The sequence below is a fragment of the Apodemus sylvaticus genome, chromosome 11 (assembly GCF_947179515.1).
Source record: "Apodemus sylvaticus chromosome 11, mApoSyl1.1, whole genome shotgun sequence".
NCBI lineage: Eukaryota > Metazoa > Chordata > Mammalia > Rodentia > Muridae > Apodemus > Apodemus sylvaticus.
Window position 1 is genome coordinate 84,311,137 of NC_067482.1, and position 27,287 is coordinate 84,338,423.

At 39.6% G+C, this 27,287-nt stretch overlaps 1 protein-coding gene across 1 annotated transcript in view; it reads left to right on the plus strand.

The window, feature by feature from the left end:
* The window catches only part of Abca13 (ATP binding cassette subfamily A member 13), a 450,643-nt gene that overhangs the window by 150,007 nt on the left and 273,349 nt on the right, over positions 1 to 27,287 (plus strand). The window contains exons 28-31 of the mRNA XM_052199718.1: positions 7,300 to 7,413; positions 10,727 to 10,817; positions 13,330 to 13,506; positions 14,811 to 15,117. Coding sequence (XP_052055678.1) covers positions 7,300 to 7,413; positions 10,727 to 10,817; positions 13,330 to 13,506; positions 14,811 to 15,117 — 689 coding nt within the window. The remainder of the gene's footprint in view (positions 1 to 7,299; positions 7,414 to 10,726; positions 10,818 to 13,329; positions 13,507 to 14,810; positions 15,118 to 27,287) is intronic.

The following is a 27,287-nucleotide window of genomic DNA, read 5'->3' on the forward strand; positions in this document are numbered from 1 at the left end:
CCAGGAAGCCCTGTGGAGGGAATGGAATTCATAGAAATCTGCTTTCTGATTATGGGCATCTCACCAGTGATTTGAGAGCAAGTTTTTAATGGCTCAGCCTGGAGCAAGGTTTCAGGTGGGTGAAAATGTCCAGCATGGAGTCATTTACTGAAACTCAGCAGTGTTGCTCAGGGTAAGAGTAATTATATTCCATGAAAAAACTTTTTGGACACAAACCCCTGTAAAACACCAGGTCTCTAAGGAAGCACTACCTGAAAAGCCAAAGGTGTGCTTGTTGTGGGAGACTAGATATTATACAAGCCCATAGAGATGACTACACAATGCTCCTTTACAGATTTGAGATGTTGTGGACTTCCATCATTATGCCTATAGATCCAGTTCTACCAGTCAATGTTCATGGCCACGAAATTGGAGTTATCCTGTCATCTAGTCTTTACTGAAGGAAAGCACATCAAGCCACACCCTCTGTCTGGGAAGGTCATAGTCTAGGCCCATTTTCTTTGGGGGACTACTGACTCTTCCTCTCAGGGATCCTGTAAGTCTCATGGTCTGTGATTGACATGAAGTCTGAAATTTAGTTCAGCACCATTTGTGCAGGCCAGAAGTTGTGGATCAAAATGTCCAGAGTTTGATCTTGTGATTTATTCTTACACATTTAAGAAAAGCAAAACTTTGGAAAACAGGTTTTCATGTGACAATTATCACAACAAAGCTTTAGGCATAGCTACGTGGAAACTCCCTAGCAAAGTAGTAAAGCACTTGTGACTTTTACAATAAGAATGAGTTCTACTGATTTGATTGCTAAACAGCTCAGGGCATGAACCTAAGGAGGAAGGATTTATAATAGCATGAGGGTGGATGCTGTCAGTGGAGGATGCAAAGTCCACAGGACCTGTTTCATAAGGATGGGTTCTATTCATGGTGAGACTAAGCTCCGGATAAGGGCCTAAGCAGTGCTCAAGATGTTGGGGCATTGGGGAAGACTGGTTCCACAGAATAGCAAAAAGCACCATGTTGACAGACTCCAGTCTTCCAGGTGGCCAGGTGCCATCCATTTCCTTCCATTAAGGAAAATAGGCTGTGTGTGTGACAAGCTTGTTTTCCTTAAGCTGAGCGCCCCATATCTTCTTACCATCTGCCCTTCCAAATCCAACCATCCTTCTATTTACGTGTCCACCTATTCACCTGTTCCTCCATCCAGCTAGCCATGCATCCATCTGCCTGACATGGCTCTTTCTAATATGAAGTGGGCCGAGGGGAAAGCGGGGGATGCTCCTTTATGGCAGTGGTTACTGAAGTGGCATTTACTCTGAAGGGCTCCAGTTAGCTATTGTTAAAATTGCCCTCTCTCCACGGAGTGGTGAGAGAAGCTGACTGACAGGCCAGAGACATAAATAGGAAAATACTAGGTACAGCAAAGAAAAATATAAGCTCAGAGCTGTTATATTATTTTTTTTATATTTTTATTTTTATTTTATTAGATATTTGCTTTATTTACATTTCAAATGTTATCCCCTTTCCTTGTTACCCCTTTGAAAACCCACTATCCCATCTCCCCTCATCCTGCTTACCAACCCCCAACTCCCACTTTCCTGACCTGGAATTCCCCTACACTGGGGCATTGAGCCTTCACAGGACCAATGGCCCCTCCTCTCACTGATGTCTGAAAAGGCCATCCTCTGCTACATATGTAGCTGGAGCCATGGGCCCCTCCATGTGCACTCTTTGGTTGGTGGTTTAGTCCCTGGGAGCTCTGGGGGTGCTGGTTGGTACATATTATTGTTCCTCCAATGGGGCTGCAAACCTCTTCAGCTCCTTGGGTCCTTTTTCTAGCTCATCCATTGGGGACCCTGTGTTCAGTCTATTGTTTGGCAGTGAGCCATAGGTATTTGGTTCCCCCTTCTAAGAAGTACCTAAGTGCCCACACTTTGGTCTTCCTTCTTCTTGAGCTTCATGTGGTCTGTGAGTTGTATTTTGGGTATTCTGAGCTTTTGGGCTAATATTCACTTATCAGTGAGTACATACCATGTGTTTTCTTTTGTGATTGGGTTACCTCACTCAGGATGATATTTTCTAGTTCCATCCATTTGCCTAAAATTTTCATGAATTCATTATTTTTAATAGCAGAGCTGTTATCTTATTTGCTGAATTTTACTCCATTGCAGCCAGTCTGTCCCTTCCCTTTCTCTTATTACATTTCCTCTCCTCTCCTCTCCTCTCCTCTCCTCTCTCTTCTTTCTTTTTCTCTTTCTCTCTCTCCTTCCCTTCTTCCCTCCTTCCCTCCTTCTCTTCCTTCCTTCCTTCCTTCCTTCCTTCCTTCCTTCCTTCCTTCCTTTCTCTCTTTCTTTGTTTTTTCTTTTTTCTTCTCAAATTAACTCATCTCTGTTTAACTGTTCCCTCATACTTTTAAATTTCCTTCCTTTCATAGTTCCTTCTTAAATTAGTTCAGTTTTCTGTCTCTCTGTCTCTCTCTCTCTCTGTCTATCTCTCTTCCTCTTCCTCTCCTTCCTGCCTTTCCCTTATCTCCCTCTTTCAACTGTTCTGGTCTATCTTTGTTCAGTAGACATTTTTGATTGGGCTTCTGAATCCGTATAATAATTAACTTTTGTCTTTGAGCTCATTGTGTGTTTATGTGCACTGCCAGGAGTGACAGGAGAGTCCCATGGCCCTTTACTGAATTTTGCTGTGATTCACTATCTTACCCAGCTCCCTCTGTTTCATTTCTACTTGTGTTTGCATGTGTCTATGAGTATTTTTTTTTTGAAGATCATTGTTGTGTAAGTTCCTGTATCTACCTCAGGCCAGAGACATAATCATCCCATCATTGGCAAGTTCCCGGGCATTATACTCTTATACCTAACCATATAATGCCTAACTCACTTTTCTCCAAGTCCTATCTTGAAGACCCCTGATCTCTTTTGGATTTTATTACTTCTAGATTGTTAAGGAGGTGGTATAATGTACTAAGTGGCAGGGATTGGCTTATTTTTATCAAACATAATTCCCCCAAATTTTATGTGCAGTAATTCATTCATTCTTATTGCTGACTAAATTTCCCTAGTAACCTATGGGGCACAACCTTCAGTTGGCACTGTTCTTTGTTCCTTTAACACCATTGATGAGATGAAGTGACATCCAAGTTGCTTGTTTGTAACTACTGTGGTTCTGAGTTTATGTGCACCAGCTCTGTCGTGTCCAGTAGACAGCACTGCACAGCACCTTTCCCCATCCTTCGGCACTTAGATTCTCTCCTCTCCCCTCTCCCATGAAGTCCCCTTGCTGTTTAGGGAGGAGCACTCACAGGCACGTACTCGCAGCACTTCTACCAGGTATGAGTCTGCATTCACTGCTGCCCACTGCAAAAGGTAGCTTCTCTGACCAAGGCTGTGAGTTCCACAGAACCACGGGTATAAACGTGAATCTTAGAAGACAATTTGATAGCATGTTATTTAGTAAAATAACAGTAGCAGGTTCCCCACTAATGCCCATCACCTTCATGATTGTGGACTTTTGGCCAGATTTACCATACCAGATAGCATCTCCCTCCTGTAGAGTGAACCTCAAATTGGAATGGAAAATATCTGGTTGACTCCATTTTAGTAACATCAATATTATAGTAGTGGGTAGAATTTGTATAATAACATACATATACTATATAGTGTAATAGAGTAGTAGTATTTGCCTGGAAGGTTGGTATTATAACACACACACAGCCCTGGAATGGATGGATAAGACCACTGATGTATCTGATTCCCCAGTTCCTATATAGCAACTTCTGCCACTGAAACCAACAGCAATAATGATGCATCTTGTCAAATTGATTTCTCTGTCTTACAATCAAAATGTCCCCACTTAGGTCTGATCCAGGATCTCATTGAACCTGGAGTTCATTGATTTGGCTAGTCTGGCTGACCAGCATCCTTAGGGAAGCTCACATTTCTGTACAACTGCTGGAATTTCAGGTGCATGTTCCTATACCCTGCTATTTATATGGGTTTTGGGGATCAAAACACAGGTCCTTACATTTATGAGGCAAGGATTTTTTTAACTGAACATTTTTCTAGTTCCCACCTCTTTAAATTCATGCCATTTTAAGATCATGTTCTTGGGAATAGAGAGTCTCATCAGATTGGTTACTGGTTTCAGATGCTTTCTATCAATACACCTAGGACATGGTTTGTAGATGAGGGTTCTTACAGCTTCTTGGTAATTTTCCACTTTGTTATTAACATACATCTTATCAAAATATAAAAACAAGCATCATACATCGGAATGTGTTATAAGGAATTTTTACATTTGATAGTTTTACTGATATTATTATATGTAAATTATCCCGAACTTTATAATCATACTTATCAATATGTCATTCAGCTGTCAGTTTAATAGAACCCATAGTCACATAGGAAAAAGGAATCTCCATTGAGGAGACTCCTAGATCACATTGGCCTGTGCCAATGTCTCTGGAGCATTTTCTTAGTTGTTGATGGATATAAGGACCCAACCCACTGTGGACAGTGTCATTCCAGCACAGTGGGGCCTGGACTATATAAGAAAGGTAACTGAGTAAGACAGAGAAGGCAAGCCAGCAAGCGTTCTTCTGTGCTCTCTCAGTTCTGCCCAGGCTTCCCTGGAGAAGAACTGTAGTCTATAAGATAAATAAACCCTTTACTCCTCAAGTAGCGTTCGGTCATGGTGTTAATCACAGCAACAGAAAGCAAACTAAAATTCAATATTTATCATGTATTAAATGATTTAAATGAATCCGAGTAGTTCAGCAAATTTTAAATAACTGAGAACTGAGCTTCCATGAGATATACACATTTTGTTATTCATGCAGAAAAATCTCTTCTGCTTTTGTAAATCATTTATTTTACATTTATCTCAATTAATCTCTTCCTTCTTCCTTAGACATTCTGTTTTATGGTTTTTACTTATATATTTTTAAATTATTTGTTTGTTAAAATTATAATATTTCTTTCTCTTTTTCTATTTCATCTCTCCAAACCTTCCTATATAACTCCTTATCTCATGTTGTGCTCTTTCAAATTAAAAAAAAAATTGTTGTACACTGTTAAAGGCTTGGGACAAGCAAGAATACCACCTGCCAGTCTTACTATTTTACTAATGTGTTAAATGTATGATTACCTTTTACTTTTCAGTTTAATAACAAATGTATTTGGATCTGAACTTCAGTTATACCCAATACATTTTGATAACTAATGGTATTCTAATTTTTTATGATAATCCTTAACTATGTAACTTTATTTGTTCATTGGCACAAAAATTGTTACAGTGAATACTTTTCTTTTGGTATTTTAATTTTTTATTGGGTAATTTACACAACACACTCTTTTTTTTTTTATTCGATATATTTTTTATTTACATTTCAAATAATTTCCCCTTTTCTGGCCCCCCACTCCCTGAAAGTCACATAAGCCCCCTTCCCTCCTCCTGTTATCCTACCCACCCCTTCCCACTTCCCTGTTCTGGTTTTGCCTTATACTGCTGCAATGAGTCTTTCCAGAACCAGGGACCACTCCTCTGTTCTTCTTGTACCTCATTTGATGTGTGGATTATGTTTTGGGTATTCCAGTTTTCCAGGCTAATATCCACTTATTAGTGAGTGCATACCATGATTGATCTTTTGAGACTGGGTTACCTCACTTAGTATGATGTTCTCCAGCTCCATCCATTTGCCTAAGAATTTCATGAATTCATTGTTTCTAATGGCTGAATAGTACTCCATTGTGTATATATACCACATTTTTTTGCATCCATTTTTTCTGTTGAGGGATACCTGGGTTCTTTCCAGCTTCTGGCTATTATAAATAGGGCTGCTATGAACATAGTGGAACATGTATCCTAATTACATGCTGGGGAATCCTCTGGGTATATGCCCAGGAGTGGTATAGCAGGATCTTTCGGAAGTGACATGCCCAGTTTTCTGAGGAACCGCCAGACTGATTCCCAGAGTGGTTGTACCAATTTGCAATCCCACTAGCAGTGGAGGAGTGTTCCTCTTTCTCCACATCCTCGCCAACACCTGCTGTCTCCTGAGATTTTAATCTTAGCCATTCTGACTGGTGTAAGGTGAAATCTCAGGGTTGTTTTGATTTGCATTTCCCTGATGACTAATGAAGTTACATAACACACTCTTAAAACGTAAGGAAATATGGTTAAAATTTGTTTTAAATTTCAAAATTATTTGCATGAAATTTTGATTAAAAATTAATAATATACATTTAAACAATATGCTCTTTGAAATAAATTTGTAATAAATTCTTGGGCTTTGGAAGGTCAGGGTTGCATATGTAAAATAAGTTAGTGTATTTTTACTTATTGAATTTGATATTACTTTATCTATATTTATTCACATAGTCATGGATTTATGTGTGCCTATTCCCTATATCAGGGTTAAAAGTTTTTATAACCCTCTAAATTATTGCATTTATAATGTATTCAACCTGTTTGTGCCTGTGTGATTTTTTTTTTAACAGCATGGTGAAAATTTGGTGTGTACTCTGTCTCCTGCCAAAGCATCAATCTGTTCATTTAGCTTAGTGGTTATAGCACTCTGCACTTGCGTTTCCTGAATACTAAAATTAAGTGTTAGAAGTTTCCTCTGCTAGCTGTAGTGAGTGTTCTTTACTTCCCGTGCTGCTGAGAGAAACTCCCAGTGACCCTTGGGAGAAATGACCAGACTCTCAAATTTTCCTTCCTTATTTCTTTTTTTGATATTATGGAAGACCATTTTCAATATTAGATATAATTGTTGCAACTGTCATCTTTTTGGATATAATTTTATATTTATTTAAGTTATTTCCTAGGATAGATTTTTTTTTTATCCCAAGAGGAATAAGGTATGAACATTTTTATGGGCTTGTGACTGTGTATAATTTTATAACATCAAATTATTTTTGAAAAATTGTGTATGACTGTACTCTGCCAGCAGCAATAAAGGAATAACATTTAATCTCTACTGGTACTAGAAAACAAACATATAGCTATTATTTGAGGACATATTTTGGAGTAACTGGAGATGTATGCAAATGTATTTTGCTTAGTCAGTATATATAAAGATATTTTCTCTGCATACCAGAGGGCCTAACCATGGGAATACAGTGGCAAGTGTCAGGCATATGTAATGGAAAGATCTAGAAGACATGTCTCCTTAGAGAGCACTGGATACTTTCATGCAAATGTCTGATCCTGGGATGACCATGCCACTATGATGTTTGCTACCTTGTTCTAGCTTGACATAACAATTAAAGACATATCTTCATGTACTCCACATTGCAGGCTAATTATACGTTTTACTTTGTGGATAAAATAAAAGTTTTATTGGAAACATTTCTGAAGATATCCAGTCTTTTCCAGGGAAGTGGAAATGGTCAAATGTTCAACCAGTTGCAGGTATGTGACTGAGGTAGTGACCTAGGGCTAGGAATTGCCTACTGCAATTTAACTGAGATATGGGTTGTTCCTATGGAAAATTTAACTAGTGTGAAGCATGCATGGGTCCAGGGGACTAGGAACGTTTTCAACAGTCAGATATGCTTAAAATCTGTTATGAATTTTAGTGTTTCTCCATGCAAATTGGCACTATGTAAAATTAATAATTTACTAATATTGATTATTTAAATTTGTTATTAAATTTAATGCTTTTAAAATAGCTTTCATTCTTTTCAGTTGTAAGTTTATTATAATATCATTTCTCAATACTGTACAGGTCACCCAAAATAGAAAAAGAAAATAAAACCAAGATACTAGATAGAAACAGAAAGGAGCCCAGCTGGGAAGGAGGGAGTGGGAAGGGAGCAGGGTATGAATATAATCAAATGTAATATGTATATATATATATACATATATATATGGAGATTTTATATTGAAACCCATTATTATCTATAATTAGTATATGTGAATAAAGATTAAAATCTCTAATATTGACAAATTATGGCTTTAAACAGGTCCATTTCTTTAGACCTCAAAAGCCATCACTTATAAAATGAGAGTTCAGGTGGGTCACCTAATAACTTTTGGGCATTAGTGAAATTATAACTTGAAAACCTGGTAGTATGAGATAATTGTCCCACATTGTGCTCATGTTTGAATTACATGATACCCACTGGACAAAGAGTTCATGTTATGGACGTAGGGGCCACAAGAGGTCGCTATGCTTCATTGTGACCTTGTCACTGTCTAGGCCTGTGCTTTGGGCTTCTTACTTGTGAACAAGAAAATGATAACATCTTTGCATTTAAGAGAGCTGAGCTTTGAGGGTGGCCAGGGATGAAAAGATCTTGGGTGGGTCTAGGTTCTCTAAGAGAAGATGGTCTCCATCACATGGGAATGTGGCTGCTGGTAGGTTGCTCGTGCCCCAGTGTGTGGCTACAAACCCACGTGCACATAATAGCACTAACTGGACTCAGTTAATTATAACAAAAATAACATTAAAAGATTTTCAGTTCAGGGAGAGATAGACAGGGCATGCTAGGGGGAGTTGGGCGAGTTGGTGAATGGATATGATCAATAGACATTATTTAAATGTATCAAACTCTCACAGAATAAGACATATTAATTTGGAAAGAAATAATTTCACCACAAGAAACAGCTGCTAAAGCAAAAAAAGTTGTGGGGGGTGTGCTGGGGCAAAGCAGAAGCACGTGCATGTGATGATGGTGCACATCTGACACCAAACAAGGAGACAGACACAAGGCGAGGCTCCAGACTCTGGTCAGTCAGCGCTGCAGCTTCACAAACATGGCCTCTAGTGCTGTAATCCTCTTCTTCTTTAATTTGTCTGCCCATGGATTCCTTTGTTAACATGGGTCTCATCAGCTGTTTCTGTAATGGACCTGATAGAAGATGCTTTGGGTTTTATAAGGTCTTTGTTGTAGCTACAAATATAAGCACCTAGGCAATGGTGTACTGGGAGCCTCTAGACCGCTAAGAGGAGCCTGACACCACAAGATGTCTACTCACAAGAAAAAATGTCAGAAATCAAAGTCAGTCATTCAGCCTTACAGAATGTTTACCCTACTCAGGCTGCATGGTCACAGCTTACTTCTTCTCAGGGATCTCTTGGTGTCTTGGAAAGCTCAGTGTCTGCAGTAAGGTTCAAGCCTGGCTCTGCCACTAGATGGCGTCCTTACTGCTGTTGGGTGGTGCTCCATCTGTTCTCCAGTTTATTTTCCTTCCGGTAAAATGTAGCGGTACTTTCCCCTAAGGAATTCTCCGAGATTAAATGAACTAATGTGTAATAAAGTACTCTGCACACTGTCTGGCAAATAGCTAATGCCAAGTCAAGGAAGATAGACACGATTTAAGAAAGAGCAAGCAGCCAGACTTCATATTACAGTCTTACTTCCATAGATCTGACTAGATAAAACCAATAAAGGACAAGGCAGGGGTGTGCAGAGACGGAGTTTACATGCAGAAGGAACAGATGGTGTGAGAAGGCCTAATACATTGCAGTTCTAGTCTAAAGCATAGATAACTATCACTATCCATTAACAAACTAGAAAGTCTCTTAAGAAAACATATTTAGATATATTTAGGTATAGATGTGCATGTGCATACTCTCTCCAGTATTTGGGACCAGGGAACTGAACTCAGGTCTCAGTCTTCACAGCAAGAGTCTTTAACTACTAAGCCATCTTGCCCTTCCAGAGCTAGCAAATTTAATAACTCCCACACATCTTAAGTCTGCCATAAAGATCCGCTGTGTCTGTATCCACTGTGTGTGTGTGTGTGTTTCTTGATAGTATTTGGCTATGATAATGTGTTTTAAATATACATATATCCATTGCAAAACCAAACTGAAGAATTTTATTACGGCAGATAAATTTTGGAGAACTCTCCATAGCAAAACCATCGACAGGCGAGGTAGCATTAAAGCATCAAGAGAAAACCAAAGCATCAGCTACTTTTGAAGGCACAGCTTTGTACGTTAGCCTCAAGAAAGGGTCCAAGAAAGGCTGGAATCCTGTGTGACTACTACTTCTCTGCAGACAGCAGACTTGCACAAACACGATTCAGAGGAGGCATCATGGGAAAGAAAAGATAGCTCTCTGGCTTCATTAGGAAAATTTGCTCAAATCTACTAATTTTCGGTATTAGAACATCTTTTCAATTATAATATTTATAATCATTACCTTTATTTTTTAAGGTTCAAGATTGTATCAAATTCTGACTTGCTTATTTTATTATAATGGCTTGCCTTAGGGTTTCTATTGCTGAGATAAAATACCATGAACAAAAGCAACTTGGGGAAGGTAGAATTTATTTCAATTACATTTCCAAATGATGGTTCATCCTTGAAGGAAGTTAAGGCAGGAACTGAAGCAGAAATCATGGAGGGATGCTGCTTACTGGCTTGCACTAGTGGCTTGCTCTTTATACAACCCAGGACGACTAGCACACGGATGACACTGCAGACAGGGAGCTGGGCTTTCTCATATTGGTCATAGAACAAGAAAATGCTGCAAAGACTTGCCACAGGCCAATCTAATGGGAACATTTTCACAACTGAGAGTCCCCTTTCTCAAGTAACTTCCTTTTTTGTCAAGTTGACAGCTACCCTAGGCATACCTTAAACTTCTTTTACGTGGCTAGATTTTATGTTTCTTTTGCCTGTGTCATAAAACTTCGAGTAAGTTTAATGAGAATTATTAAGTAAGAAGACAGGATACAATTATTTCTGTTAAGCTTCCTTGTTTTCCTTTAGGATGCCCTGAGAAACAAATTTATAAGAAACTTTGTAGAGAGCCAGTTGCATATTGACATGGACAAGCTCACTGAAGACCTGCAGACATATGGTAAGCGTGCCTTGGATTCATCTTTCCAGGGCTGTGCGGCTTGGATCCTACCCACTGGCTATGCAGTTGCTGGTAACATCAAATATACTTTTACCTTCCCCATGTCTGTCCCACTAACTGGACCTGAAGGGCTTGAAGTAGACATGCCACAAAGCTTGTTTACATCTGCAAGTCTCTGATTACAACAGAAGGGCTAGGGAAAGGAAAACATGTCATAAGGCACAATACTTAATTTATTGAAAAATTATTGATGAATGTGCTACTTGTAAAAGTAGTAAGGTTAGGTTGAATATCTCTTACTTTAAATGCTTGGGACACAAGAGTTTCAGATTTGCGAGGCTTTGTGTACACTTAAAGGGGTAACTTAGGGATGAGACCCAAATCTACATACAAAATTCTTGTAGCTACCACACATCAGACGGAAGATAATTTTATACAGGAATTTTCAGTATGAAAACAAAGTTCATGACGTGAGATTTTTCAGCTGTGGCTTATTGGAGCTTTCTGCTTTGTGATATTTTTTCATGCTGATTTTCTTTAGCTAGATTTCATCTCCCATAAATTTATTTCAATTGTTGTATTTTCCATTTATATCTTTTTGCATTTTTTAGCTTTTTTATTAAAAGTCTCTCTATTTTTCAGCATAATTGGGCCTAATTATATTTTAATTCCCTGCTATTTACAACACTATTTGTCTTTTGTTGGTCTTTGTTTTTTCTCTTGAATTTTGGTTATTCTGCTTTATTGCTAATGAATATTAAATATTTTCATTGATGATCAGACATTTCATAGTGAAAAGTAGTTGTAAAAATGAATTTACACCCCTCTAATGGTGTTATTTTCAGTAGATCATTTCCTTGATTTTGGCAGAGAACTGTTGTGGGGTCACTTTTTTTAATCCCATTGGAACCTGCTGTCCACTTTCTTCTGCCCCTGAGCCATAGTACCACTAGGGTAGTGAAGGGTCTGAATAGAAAAATAGGTGTTACTAGAGTCCACATTCTTGGAAGCCTGTGAAGTCTAAGCCCCATGGAACTTCTGGACTGTGTGTGCGCACGTGTATGTGTTATACACACACACACACACACACACACATATGATAAAGTTTTATGTGTCTGAGTGTTTTGCCTACATGTGTGTATGCATACCACATGTGTGTGCCTGGTACTTGAGTTCCGAAGAAGACATAAGATCTCCTGGAACTGGAGTTTCCTGATGGTTGTGAGCTACCACGTGGGTGCTAAGAACTAAACCCAGGTCCTCTGCAGGAGCAAGCCGTGCTCTTAAACAGCAAGCCCATCTCCTCTCCTTTGAGTTCCTTAGTTCTTAGTGATGCTCAATAGCAGGAAGCCTGGGTATCCATTTTTATCTCAGATCTCAGATCTTCAAGTCTGCCCTGCTTGGCTTATTGTTTGAAGCCATAGTAAAGATTGTTTAAGTGCTCATTTATTTAATGTGTGTGTGTACACATGTGTGCATGGGGTGCCTGCACCCATTCTACCTGCAGAGCCTGGGGAAAGCCATTTGCTATCCCCCACTCTTGCTCCCTTTCTTATTCCCTTGAGTGACCGTCTCTCACTAAACCTGGGTGGGCTGCTTTTTGTCTAGGCCGACCTAGTCCTGCTTGTCCCCCCTTCATATCTCCCTACCACCAATTTTGGGGTGACGGTTTTGTGTGGCTACACCCAGTTTTTCAACTATTTATTGGAGATCTAAACTTAGGTCTTCCTATACCTGAACCATTTACCCATCCGTTATTTCTAAAATTCTTTCATGCTTTCTAAATGTTGTTACTAGGAATATTTATTTATTTTTTTTTTTTGGTCACAAGTGGACCCTAATTCTTAGAAGGAACTCCTGCTTTAGGCCTGAGGATTATCATTCAATTGAGAGAAGTTTCTTGTGATCATTCCTGCACTTTTTTCCTCTGTTTGAACATTAATGCCATTTTTATCTTTAGAGGTAAAAACATCATCAAAGTTTGCTTGTTATGACAAAATGTGATGTAAACAGCTGAGTGGAGGGATGGTTCCTTTGGCTTAGAGTTTCAGAGGTGTCAGTCACCCTGAAGGGAGAGGTGTGGCTTAATATTCCTTAGCACCCAGCAGCTTAGATAATAGTAGCAGGAAGAAGAAGAAAGGTCATGCTGGAAAAGGTCAGGGGAAGGGACCTGCCCTGGTGACCTACTTTCTACAAATACTAGTCCTCCACCTTTGACCTTTGCCAACTAGAGTCATCAAAAATTCGTCAATTGATTAGGTAAGATCCTTTATGAACATCAGTAATTTCTTTTATTTTTTTCCTATTTGATGTATCATTATTACTACACATACACACACGTGAGATTTTGCTGTTGGCAAACAGTCCATTCTGGGTATGAATAAAACTGGTGTCTTTTGAGCTCTTTTTAAATGAAGAAGCACATTCATTTTTATATTCATTTGTTTGATACTCCCTGGAACCCTGGAGTGAAAGAGAAGTTGATTGGTTCTAATTTGTTTGCTGTTTCCAGGGCAGATGCTGGATAAGATGTTTAACCATGTGGAGGCTGGGCACTTCCAGTTCTTGGGTGGCATCTTGGCCAATCTTTCTTCCTGTGTGTTGTTGGATCGATTCCAGGCAGTGGAGACTGTTGACACCCTGGAGACCAAGGCACATGAACTCATGCAGCAGAATACTTTCTTGGCCAGTAAGTACTTGTCAGAAAAGATGTGCTCACTAGTGCTCGAGCTCCGATAGGTGGTCAGTTTGTCTCATCTCCCTGAGTGCATCTTAAGTAGACTGGAGAAGTCATCTTCTACATAAATCATAAAATGGAACAGAGGTATATGCATGGAGCTAGTGAATAGATGTTCCCAATGCTGTAATGACAGGCAACTATTCACAATCCTAAGGGTACCACTACCTGCTATGTCTGACTTTACTGTTTTGACTTCATTTTATAGTGAAATCTCGCATGAGAAGCAGTACTCAAACTTCCTCCATTACTTTTATTTCTTGCTGAGGCTTTTGACTACGAGCCTAGTTTCAGGTTCAGATGGAGATTCTGTCTCAAGGGAATAGGATCGTGATTGTAGAAAAAGACACCTGATGTTCCCTGTGGCCTCCACATGCATATACATGTACACACACATGCATACATGCATACATATAAATACATATATTAATCAGACACATATAAACAGTAACACACATACATGCACAAACACATATGGTAACCAGATATACACATAGACTCTTAAATACATACATACACATAGACACACACATACATACACACATACACAAAGACATATATTAACCTTACATATCCATACAGCACCCCACTATGACATATATTAAGCAGACATATACACATGTTCACACACACAAAGATACATATTAACCAGATATATGCACACACAAAGACATATATTAAACACACACATACACACACACACATACACACATACACAGAGGCACATACAGGTACTCACACAATGCTTTCTCCTAAAATGAACACATTCTGACCTGCAGGGGTTTGAATTTTGAGAAAAGACAGCTTAGCATATAATAATCTTTCTGCATTAAATTCAGAGGACCTGTGTAGCAGAGAGCAGCATCTTATATTTAAGCTACAAGTGATAAGTACCTAAAGAGGCATATTCTGTGCAGCCAGCTGGACTTGTTGTCCCAGGGAGACAATGCCTGATTATCTGATCTGCTCTGAGTAATTTTTCAAGTCTATTTAAAATGTGAAACGAATAAAGTCTTTGTGTTTGTGATAAGACAATATTGTCTTTTATAAGCTGGAAAGGTGCCTGGGACTGGGAATTATGGGTCTTGCTTCAGTTGCTTATGAAACAGCATAGTGCATTTGCTTGCCTTCCTGAGGTTACGTTCACCTGCTACAAGAGTGGAAGGCTGTGTAGAATCCAGGCCTGCTCACATTCTTGCCCCTCCTGTGTGTCACATCTATGAGTTGTATAACACTTTTTTCTTTCCTGTTACCAGGTATTATATTCAACAGTTCCTTAGGACATAGACACATTAGATCAGCACCTCACAAATTGCCACCCCATGTCACATATACAATCCGGACCAATGTTTTATACAGCATGAGGACAGACATGATAAAAAATCCTTCCTGGAAGTTTCATCCTCAGAATCTACCAGCCAACGGGTTCAAATATAACTACATTTTTGTTCCACTACAAGACATGATCGAGAGAGCCATCATTGTGGTACAGACTGGGCAGGAATCCCTGGAGCCAACCACACAGGCACAGGCAGCTCCCTACCCATGCCATACCAGTGACTTGTGAGTAGCTGTGGTTACCCATGTTTCCCTCCAGTGCCTGCCTACCAGTAGAGAAATTCTGCATGTAGAAAACAGAGTAAAGAATAAAAAACTTTGAGCTTCTTTATTGTTGTTAGAATGTACAATTTAAAATTTCCATTCCTGTATCCAATTTCTTAAGATTCCTCCTCCACCCTCTTTCTCTGTCTCTGTCTCTCTGTCTCTCCTTAAATTGGTTTGGCAGAATGCAATGATTGAGCTATAGTCTATCCTGTTTTAACTGATTCTACCCACAGAATGAAAATCTTCAAACAGAAATTTCCCCAAGGAAAGCATGAGTTAACTTTGTGCCCTATACTATACGAAATCCATTTAAGTGGAGGAATATCTAGGCATTGTGTTAGGCAGTCAGGCAGTAGGGTAGGGATGATTTAAAATATATAGGATTGTAAGCAAATAGTGTGTGTGCATGTTTCTCCTATTTTATATGTTTATTGATTTTCATATATCTGAAGATGATTTCTGAAAATAATGTCCTGTAGAAATTCAGAGGCCACTTAATGCAATTATGTGTAGTTTTAAACTCGACTGTCAGACATCTATAGCTTTCAACAAGTCAGAATAAACTTGATGAACACTAGTCAGGAGGACTGTGCAAGTCTGGCTTCTACCCTTTTATACCTGAGGAAGTAGAGGAAGCTGATTCTTTCTTTGGTCTGAATCCTTAAAAATAGGTTGGGTGCTTTGTACAATTTAGGGTTGTGAAAGAGTTGCATGAGGCCCTCTGTCCTGTGTATACCACTAGCAATCTGGGAGTGTGTGTAGTTAAATTGTATGATTTGGCAAATATGCTGGATAGAGCAGGAAGTGCTATTTAAGGCTGAGTCAGCTGATGAGCTAAGCCAGGCAGGGAGTGCTTAGAAGACAGAACAAAGGCTCTGGTGTGCTGAGGCTCTGTGAAGTCAAGCATTACCAAGCACACCCGAGTATAGACAGACCACAAAGAGGTTGAATGACCCTACCGTAGGCTGCATCAACATCCTTGCATCCTGCCTTCCTCATGATGGGCGCTGTTCTCATTAGTACCTGATCCTGCATCAGACCTTGGAAACAAAAGGTGTTTGCTCTTCCTGCACACTGCCTCTGATGGGATTATAGCTGGCTCCCTTGAAAACAAAGAAGAACCTGAGTGGATGAGCAGAGGATTATTAAGGGATAGTTGCAGTGAGGCTAGTCCTGAGACCAGACCAGATACTCGTCTTTCAATGATGCCACACATGGCGATGGGTGCTGCACCTCTGACCTCTGAAGTCAGGCTTTGTCTCCAGCTGATTGGTGGCCCCTCTGCGAGAACAAATGAGTTGATTTTTTTTGTCCCCTCCTTTCTGCACAGTGACATGGCTCAGTCATTACAGCTCATCAGTACATTGTTGATGGTGGTGGGATTATGAGATGCATGTGTTATGGTGATAGGATGAAGGCTGGATGATAGGGCCAGAAGGCAGCTTGATTAAACCTGTCTTGGGGCATCTTAGTGTGATGAGAGATCACACACAAAGGGAAGGGACACATACAGACACACACACACACACACACACACATACACACACATACAGAGAAAGAGAGAGAGAGACAGACAGACCCATTTCTACTCAGGAATTGTCATACCAGACAAATGGTTGATAAGACAGGAAAACTTTTTTTTGTAAAATGAAGGCTTATCTATCTTTTACTTTGAACATTTCAACATTTTAAAAATGATTCTAAAGTATTTTATGTTGGAAGTAAGGGCTGAAATCAAGAATACTGTTGTCATTGGCTAGGTGTCATATCCAAATGCTTTATTTAAGTTCAAATGCTAAAAAATAATGTAAGAAATAAGGTAAAATTTTAAAAGCCCATATAACAGTCTCCTTCAGTTTCTAGAATATGTTATGAACACCGTGTGTACAACTGAGGGCCATGTGTGTGTGTGTGTGTATGTGTGTGTGCGCGTGTTGGTGGGAAGACACAGGTTCCCTCCAGTCTGGTTCACAGGCTCAGCCACAGGGTGACATGGTTCTCCTTGGCCAGAATATTCTCTGAGAATAATGATGGCCACACTAGCAAACGTGTTCACGGAAAGCTGGAAGCAGCATCAGTTTTTGCTTCTTAGCCATGTGGAAGGGCTGTGGAGGAAGCATTGAGAAAGGTGGGCAAAGACGCATTCTTTCTACTCTCCGGAGTTGGATTTATGACCACGAGAAGCATGGCTGCTGAAATGTGGACTTAGTGGATGCGTGTGTGTGACTTTGATGCCATGAGGTCACTTTTTCCCAGCTGCTCTTTGGGATACCACTGTGCAGTTCCTCAGGCCTGTTTACTTGCTTGAAGCAGCTAAGAAGTCTTTCCCTCTCTGGAATATCTGGAGAAATCCCAGAGACCTCTCCTTGTGATGCGTCCTTCCCTAACATTTAGTTCCATGATGGTCCATATTAGAGGCTCAGCGTGCCTGCTGTAACTGAGGTAGTTTGAGATCTTTTAAGAACTCAGTCACCCAAGTAAAACTCCTAAAGCACACTTGTTCAATAAGTTTTAGAAGTTCCCTGCTGCTCACTGAACAAGTTACATATTCATGAATTTATTAATGTATTCAATGACATTTATGTGCTATTTGTCAGTCTCTGAGTTTGGGGTGAATCAGTGGAATGAACAGGTGAAGAAAATCCCTGCTCTGGGGCACCAACAGTTCAGGGAAGTGTGAAATGCAATAAGGGCGGAACTAGGAACTGCATTTTAATGACAATCATGCTGAGGTGCTCAGCAGAAGCGAGGTGGGAGGTCAGAAGCGTGAGCTGAGCTAGCCAGTGTGGTGGGTGGGGATGGACCATGCTAGGAAGATAATGTTAGCATAAACTTGGAAGGGAGCAGAAATATGGTAGAAGGTATAGTCCTGGCCAGACGCCCAGCTAGTGGAAAAGCCATTTAATGAGCCTGGTGTGGTGTATGTAGAGTCAGAAGAAAAGCATCAAGGTGCATGATGGGAGGAGGGAAGATCAGGAAGCTTAGCACAGGAGAGCTAAGATATACAGAGCTTAGCACATCTGTATAGCTGCAGATGATGTGGATGGAGTGGGACTGGGGATGGGTTTGAACAGTTGATGTTGTTACCTGACAGCTATAAGAATAGAATTATAACCAGAGTCTTGGGCCAGGGGTTCCTGAGTTCAGTCCAGGTATAGCTCATAGCAAGTCAGCAATAGTAATATTGAGGGAAGTCAGAGAAGGATTTAATCAAAATGGGCATTCAGCAAAAATGGGCTATTAGCATTTAATTATAGTTACATCTTTGGAGCACTGGCATATGTTTAAGGATGAAATAGAGGAAGAACGGGGCAATTATTAAGAGGTATGCATGATTAAGCTGTGTTAGCTGATGTATGGTCTGGTTGACCATTATTTAAGTTCTGGTTGAGCGAGTTGCTCCAAAGAAATCCTTATTGTAAAGGGAATAAACCAGGTCCATGATTGTCCTTGCTGCGTATCGATCTCATCCTGACATCAACAAAGCTGTGCTTGCTGTCTGTGAACCTTTGCTGTTCTTGGATTTGAAGTTGATTGCTGCTTTAGGATAGAGACCGGAGACTCCAGGGTGCTTTTATAGGGCGTCTGGAATGGGGCATAGTAAAACCTGGTTATAAGATGCCCCAGTTATTCTTGTTTTTGTGCCTTCAGCCCCGAAATGGGATAAGAGAGGTTGGGTATCATCAGTTCTTAGACAACTATTCTGAGTGCGGAATCTCCCTATGTGTAGAGGTAAGCAGGTGTCTGATGGCAAAGTTAAGAAGACAGATGCAAAATGAAGGCAGAGAGACTTCTGCTCACCTGAGGGAGAGTATTAGGAATCAGTGTTTTTTTTCTGTTGTTGTTGTTTGTTTTTTCATTTTTTTTTTGACAAATGGTTTCTAAGTGCCTGTAAAAGAATTAGAACCTTGGTTTCCAGCCCTCAGGAGTTTTGTTATAAATGGGGAAAGAGAGTGATCGATAGACACAAGAGGAATTAAGGCAGAAGATGATCCATTTTATTTTGTTTTGTTTTTCTTTTAAAAGCCATATGGCAATAAAAGCAATCCAATGAGAAGGGAGCCCTGGTAATGTGCTACAGAAGGTTGGTTATCGTGTCTGAATAACTGAGGGAGAAAAGACTTCACCAAGTGGAGGATTCAGGTACAGAGAAAAAGGTGGCAGTCCATTCCTGACCAGACAGCCTGCTTGACCTTCCTCAGCTGAGAATCTCCAGTCTTCACTGAACACCTCCTCTCTCTGTCCCTGTTCCTCTCTTCGTGTCACTTCATCCATCAGTTCATGGAGTCCATGTTTTTTGGAGGAATAGACTAGGAAGTGTGATTTGAAACAGTAGAGATGGAAAGGATGGGTGGGGTTGTATGAAAGCCACACATGTGCACTTATCATAAGGATAGTTTAAAATGGGGACACAAAATACTTGTTAGGGGCTGTCTCATGATTGAAACTATAGTGTGTTTTATAAAACAAACAAACAAACAAACAAACAAACAGATTTTTAAGTATTGATGTATGCCTTTGAAGAGTAAGACAGGATGCCCATTTTCAGAAAAATGAAAACCACAGTAACACTATAGTATTCCTTTATGTAGAGAGAATATTAATTCAGTCCTTTCCTCATGCTTCACTCCTTCAATGCATATTACCCTCTGGGGCCCAATACAAGGTGATTGTGACAGTTTGCTCATTTCAGGTCTGGCTGGGCTGTGGCTACTAGGCCTCATTGCATGTGTTCTTTCAGATGTATTGGGAAGTGTGGAGAATGGAGAGGCAATACAGATGAGTTTCAAATACCTGAGTTCACCTCATTGGTCCATACAGACCCCAAGCGGGCCTGTCATTTGGTCTGTTTTGATGATTTCTTCTTGTGTTTGTTGTAAGTCACTTCCATAGACACTACTCCTCTCTACTTTCTGCTTGTGTTATTCTCAACAAGAATCAACATTCCTAATATGCAGAAGTCAGAGCTGGTAGAAGTATCCTTCCCTGCCCTGGTCCTGGCCTGTCCCACTCTATGGTCTTGAACACAGGTTGATGGTAATAGCTGTCATAGAAGTAGAAAAAATAAACTCTACTCTGTAACTGTCATCTGCTCATGCCCCATACATCTTGGAGAACAGTGAATAGTATGCATGTGTTTTGTTGAACTCCTAGGAAATCTTCAGTTTCTCCATATTGTTCCCCACAAAAGGAACCACAGTAATGCTTCCCATAAAATTGGCATTTCTCTTTATGCAATGCTATCCTAGATAGAGCTAATGGCACTAGCGTTCACTTACTTACCTTCTCAAAAGACTCATGGGAATTTCATGCTCTTCAGTGGGCTGTTTGCTAGTTCTTCATGAAGCTTTTACTGTGCAGGTATTTGTCATTGGGATGCTCTTTTTCTCCTGCGGGTTGTGATTTCTGACACTTCCTAACATGATATATAGGGGGTGGGGTGGAATTCAAACATGTGTGGTATGATTCAGTGATCACAGCAGGACCTGGTTCATGTGTAGTGCCTCAAAGCCTGTAGATGTTGTCTTGAAATAAATGGCTTAGTACTGTTTAGTGAAGAAAAGTCCCAGCCAAACTTCCAAACAAGTTCATGTGGAAACACCACATGCTCTGTCTCTGAAGACCTCATTCACTAGTATACTTATTCTTCCATTCCTTTGTTTAAAAAAACAAGCTTTTTTTCTTGACCCTACAGTATGGCACAGTTTTCATGGATTTAGGAGGGATATAACTATGAATATGATGTGGTTTTTGCCTACTGATTGTATATCAGGTAACACACATTCATAACTCATTAGGAGAAGAAAGGTACAAGTATTCAGGGAGTAGCAAGGAGAATGGTTACTTCCCACTGGAAATTCCAGAACAGTAGCATAAGGTGGACTGTGATGACCTAGGGACATCTGAAAACCCACCTCTTTGCATAAACAGCAACCTGGGGGCAAGTCTTCCTTTTTGTGATCACTTTTAAGATCCTGAGATCCACTGAGATTCCCACACTGGAATGCTGAAATAATTGGACTAAAAAACCACATTTATGTCCTGGCTTTGCCACTTGCTAATCCCAGGATCTTGAGAGTTAGGCCAGTGATTTGAATTTTGAATATCATCTCTTCCTCTTGAATTGCATGCTAATTGCTCTTCTGTCAACCTTATTAGTTTGTGCAGAGTAGATCATCATGCTTGAAAAAAGCCCAGGCCGACGAAGGCACAGGATGCTGAGCAGAGCAGTCACTTCATGTGGCAGCTTACTCTGTCCGGGGACTGCTCTAATTGTAGGAAGGTTTCTCTGCTTACTGATGCGCAAATTTAGGGTGGGTGTACTGGCTGGTTTTGTGTGTCAACTTGACACAGGCTGGAGTTATCACAGAGAAAGGAGCTTCAGTTGGGGAAGTACCTCCATGAGATCCAGCTGTGGGGCATTTTCTCAATTAGTGATCAAGTGGGGAGGGCCCCTTGTGGGTGGTGCCTTCCCTGGGCTGGTAGTCTTGGGTTCTATAAGAGAGCAGGCTGACCAAGCCAGGGGAAGCAAGCCAGTAAGAAACATCCCTCCATGGCCTCTGCATCAGCTCCTGCTTCCTGACCTGCTTGAGTTCCAGTCCTGACTTCCTTTAGTGATGAACAGCAATGTGGAAGTTTAAGCTCAATAAACCCTTCCCCCCCCCCCCCCCCCCCCGCCCCCAACTTGCTTCTTGGTCATGATGTTTGTGCAGGAATAGAAACCCTGACTAAGACAGTGGGTGTGATGTTTTTACATGGTGTTAGACTCAGAGAGCAGTGGATACAGACAGTATCTGCCTTCCTCCCAGAATTTACCCAATGAGCTATGGAAAGTACAAAAGAAAAGACAAAGTAAAAATGTCAATAAATGTCTTTGCTTATGGATGGCACAGTTTGCCAGTACCTATAGTCCCCAAAGGAGTCATGAGACTGATGTAACCTCTTCTTATCCTCTCCTTCACCAAGGCCATAAGCTATAGCCTATTCAAGCTGATCATATTGAGGAGAGTCATGGGATATAGCAAGTTTACAAATACCAGAATGTAAGTTTATTCACTGTGGCTCTAGAATGGAATGGGAAGGAGAAAGGAAGAGAGTAAGAGAGCAGGAGGCAAGGGCATTACTGCCTTTGTCCTGGTGATTATCCCCACTGTGATCTAGGCTTGGTGAGGGCTAGTCCTAAGTAAGGCTGGCAGAGCCTGAAAAAGTAGCAGAATGGAGAGAACCAGGCAGAGTCCGGGGTGCTGTGGGAAATGAGGCCACTAACCCACCCTGTATCCTGAATGACAAGACAGCACCAGGTTGCTCTGTGTGGCTCCTTCTCATAGTGGGAATTCACTCAATATGTTCACCACATCACTTTTCTTCTTTGAACTCTGCACAGTGCTAATATAGGCAAGAAGCACATACGACACTGTTAAGAAGAGTTATTAAAAAGTAAATCAATGAGATGCTACTTGCAGAAAAGAAATGGTGACAATTTGGTGCTTGTGAAGATCAGAGTATCTTTTAAAATAGGCATAAATGCATAAGAGAGTTTAACTTTAGATTGTGAAGTCTATTTATAGTGCTTTTCTGTGGGCTCCTGAGGAGGGAATAAATACACAAAAGATGCTGCAACATATTAGTTTGATTCATGTTCTTCTGATAATAGATGAAACCTCTTTCTGAGGTGACTTAGTCATCCGGATTTTATTATGTTCTTTTTTATTGTTAGTTTTGCCAATAAATGATTATCAAGAGCAGATAAAATAGAGAAAAATACTTCATATTGTATTAGTCTATTCTTGGTTGCTGTAGAAATACTCAAAGCTGAATAATATGTATGAAAAAGGAATTTATCTGCCCCAGAGTTTTGAAAACTTAAAGTTTAAGTTTGTATGCCTTTATCATAGTTCTCAAGGTTGTGTCCTAACATGGGCCAAGAATCAGAAGGAGCTTAAAAGCTACTTCCCAGTGCACAGACTGATAGAAACATATAGTGTTTGAATTTCAGATATGAAATTCCTTCCTGTTATTAAGATTCTAGAGAGAAAATGATTTGAAATAATGAAGTTGTTTTGTTGTTCTCTATTCTACATCCTTAGCTTTCCTTTCCCTTTTTGACAACTTCCTTGATTTTTATAACTTGCTTTTCATTGGTGGCTACTTAAATGCTTCTCCTGTTTTATTTTATATGTTCTTTTCTTAACCATACACTTTTGGTTACCATTATGTTAGCGTTTTCTTTTCTTTTCTTTCAGGATTTTTCCCCTTTATTCATTTTTTTAAAAGTAGTTCACCTCTTCTTACAAAACAAAATCAAAGGACAACACTAGACATATATATATATATATATATATATATATATATATATATATATATATATATATATATATCTTCTTCTTCTTAAAGCTTTAGTCTAGTCTTCCTCCACCAAAAAATTAAACAAAGAACATATTTTTCTTTAGAAAGAAATGACAATAACAAAAATAACTTGGCCTGACTATATACATAGAAAATGGTGTCAGGTTAAAAATCAAAATAGGAGATGTGGCCTAAGGATTCTTCTAGTTATTTGCTTACAAAAAGCAAATAACCATTGCTGAACAACTGAGAGACAAATCAAAACATGAATTCAGTACATGTGTTCTCTGACTGGAATGCAGTACATGACAGACATCAGAATCTGTCTAGTAGCCTTGTTGTAAAATGGGCTCCACCAACATAGTGCGTCTGCTTTCGAACTATGCAGGTCTCCCTTTACCTACCCAAGCCTAGCTCTATTGGGCTCTGCTCCTAACAACTGACTGAGTTTTCCTTCATCATAAATGCAATCTTTTCTACTATTGTTTTAATTGTTGAAAAAATTTTATGTAATATAACTTGGTCAGTTTTTCCCTTCCCTAATTTCTCTCAGATGTCCCCTACCTCCCTACCCAACTTTATGATCTAATTTTCTTTAGAACTAACAAAGACAAAAATAAAAACAAGACACACACACACACACACACACACACACACTTCCTAGAAAAGCACAAAAATGGGAAGCAAAAAGCTAATAACACAAAAGAAAATCAAACCAAACCAAACCACGCCATGCCACTCCAAGCCAAGCCAATCCAAGCCAAGCTAAGTCAAAACAAAACAAAACAAAACAAACTAAAACAAAAGTGTTAACAAAGCAAAAATGAGGCAAAAAGCCTACAAAAATACCATTTAGTTCTTTTTGTGTTGGCCAAGTGCTCCTGGGCATGCAGCCTGCCCTGAAGTGTAGTTAATGTGCCCAGTGAGACTCCACTGGAGAAAACTGATTTTCCCTTTGCCAGTGGGTATGAACTGCAGATAGCTTCTTTGTTCTCTGAATCCTGTCTGCTAACTCATCTTAGTGCTGGGACCCAGTCTGACTTTGTTCAGACTTTGCATGTACTGTCACTGTTTCTGTGAGTTTGCACGTGCACCATATCTATTGTGCATGGAAGACACTGCTTCTTTGGAGCCATCTATAACCTCTGGATTTTAACAATCTGTTTCCTCTTCTGCATAGATGAGAGGGAAGTCTTGAGTCTTGAGTCTTAGAATCTTGAGGGGAAGACCTTGATGAAGATATCTCAGTTAGGAATGAGTGCTTCAAAATTGACCATTTGTGGGTCTCTGTCAATTCCAGTCTTCTACGAGAAGAAGCTTCTTTGACATATGTTGAGGCAGTCATCCATGTTTATAACAGTATTTTATTAGGAGGCATTTTATCACTTGTGGATTCCCAAGCCGGACAAGGGTCCATAGATCTCTGCCCATACCCTAGACAGATCCCAGAGAGCAAGGCAAGAATGCGGCTACTCCATACCCAGATCAGGCTTGGACCTCCTCAACTCCATGGACACCAAGGCCACATCATGATAAATCCAGATAGGCTTCTGTTTGCCAAGGCAGTTGGAGGGTTTGTGGCTGGGAAATACACCTTTTCCCCCTGATAGCACTTAGAGTACATTCCACTAATGTGAATGTTAGTTAGTAAGGTGAATCTTCTAGTTATGTACAAACTCAATTCTCCATGTTTGATGAGATATGTCTGTATTGTTAAGCAATAGGCCCTCGCTATCAGGTTGTAAAGAGCAACCAATATCCTTGGCAATAGCCTATGATGGTTGAGGGTTTCCAAGGGGTTCTTTGGTGAATGATTCAACATATAACCCATTCCTGGAACTGGGAGGTTGGCATAAGATGTCTTGTCAGGGAATTGTCTCCTCTATTATTTGCTGACTCCATTGTAATGCCCTTCATCTATGTATATATTCAGGCTGCTTCTACAGGAGTAGGCTTCCATAGGGCTCTTCAAATGGTTTCTCAGTGTCAGTTTTCCACCCTGAAGTCACTCCTTTGCCCTTCTCTCCCATCTTCTTCCCTATTTAGCCCTCATTTTATGGGTTTCTTTTTGTCTTTTCATAACAATATATTCTAATTGATGTTCTCATCCCCTTCAATCCCTGACAAGATATCTAACCTCTGTGATTATTCAGATTGTAGCACGCAGATTGAGGCTTAAAATCTAGCATCCACATATAAGAGAAAATATACAGTATTTGTCTTTTGGCGTCTGGCTCACCTCATTCAGGAGATTTTTGTTCCAACTCTGTCCATTTACCAATTGATTTCATATTTTCATCATTCTCAACAACTGAATACTATTCTGTTTTATATACACCGCATTTTCACTATCCATTCATCAGTTGATGGACAGATATCTAGGCTGTTTGCAATTATTGGCTATTATGATTATAGTAGCCATGGACACAAATGAGCAAGTCTCTCTCTGGTAGTAAATCTTTCTGTAGAGATCTTTGGATTTGTATTCAGGAGTAGTAAAGCTGGATATAAATTGAGGTAGATCAATTTACAGTTTTCTGAGGAACTACCATGCAGATTTCCATAGCAGCTGTGCAAGTGTGCGCTCCCACCAGCAATCAGTAAGTGTTCCCCTGTCCCCGCATCCTCGCCAGCATGAACTATAATTAGTTTCATTCATCTTGTCCATTCTGATTGGGGTAAAATGAAATCTCAAAGTAGTTTTAATTTGCATTTCTTTGATAGCTAAGGCTGTTGAACATTTCTTTAAGTGTTTCTCAGCTGCTTGTGTTTCATCTTTTGAGAACTTTCTGATTAGTAGGGGTCAGCATGTGATTATAGCTGTAGTAGCTTTTTTTTTTTATGATAGAGGTTACCTTCATTGTTGATGCACAAATGGTTAGAATTGCAATATCCTCTTGCTCTTTATACCTATCATTAGTATATAGTGTCCTTTTTTATTTATCTACATCTGTATCTCTATCATCTATCAACCTATCTATCATCTATCTATCCATCTATCATCTATCTATCATTTATCTACCCATCTATCTATCCACCCATCCATCTACCTATCTAACAGCTATACCTGTTTGCTTCTTGTTTCCATTTGCTTAGAATACTGTTTTCTATTCTTTTACCCTGACTTGATGTCAATCCTTGTTGGTAAGTACGCTTTTTGCATGCAGTAGAAAGATAGATCCTGTTTTCTAATCCAATATATAGTCTATGTAATTTTGGGGGACAGGAATTGAGACCATTACTATTGAGAGATATCACTGGACAGTAATTATTGATAACTATAATTTTATTGTTATGGTGTGGGTTCCTCCACATGCTTTTGATTTTGTGCTCTGGGATTTTTATTTTTGTGTCTTCTTGGGTGTGATTACATCTTCAGCTCAAATTCTCCCTTCTGGTGCCATCTGTAGAACTGGATTGGTAGATAGAAATGGCTTAAATGTGTTTTAACTATAATTTTTTATTACTCTGTAGATTAGATTAATAGTTTTGCCTGGTATTGTAGTTTGAGCTGGTGTCTATGGCCTCTTCAGAGTTTGTAGTACATATATCCAGGTCCTTCTGAATTTCAGAATCTCTCTTGAAAAGCCAAGTGTTATACTAATGTGGCTACCTTTATATGTTACTTGGTTTTATTTTCATTGTAGCTTTTAAAAATTTTAATTTTTAAAATTAAAATAAAATTAATTCCAAATTTCTTTCTTTGTTCTATATATGTAGTATTTTGATTATTGTATGTCGTGGGAATTTCTTTTCTTGTCTTTTCTATTTTGTGTTCTGTA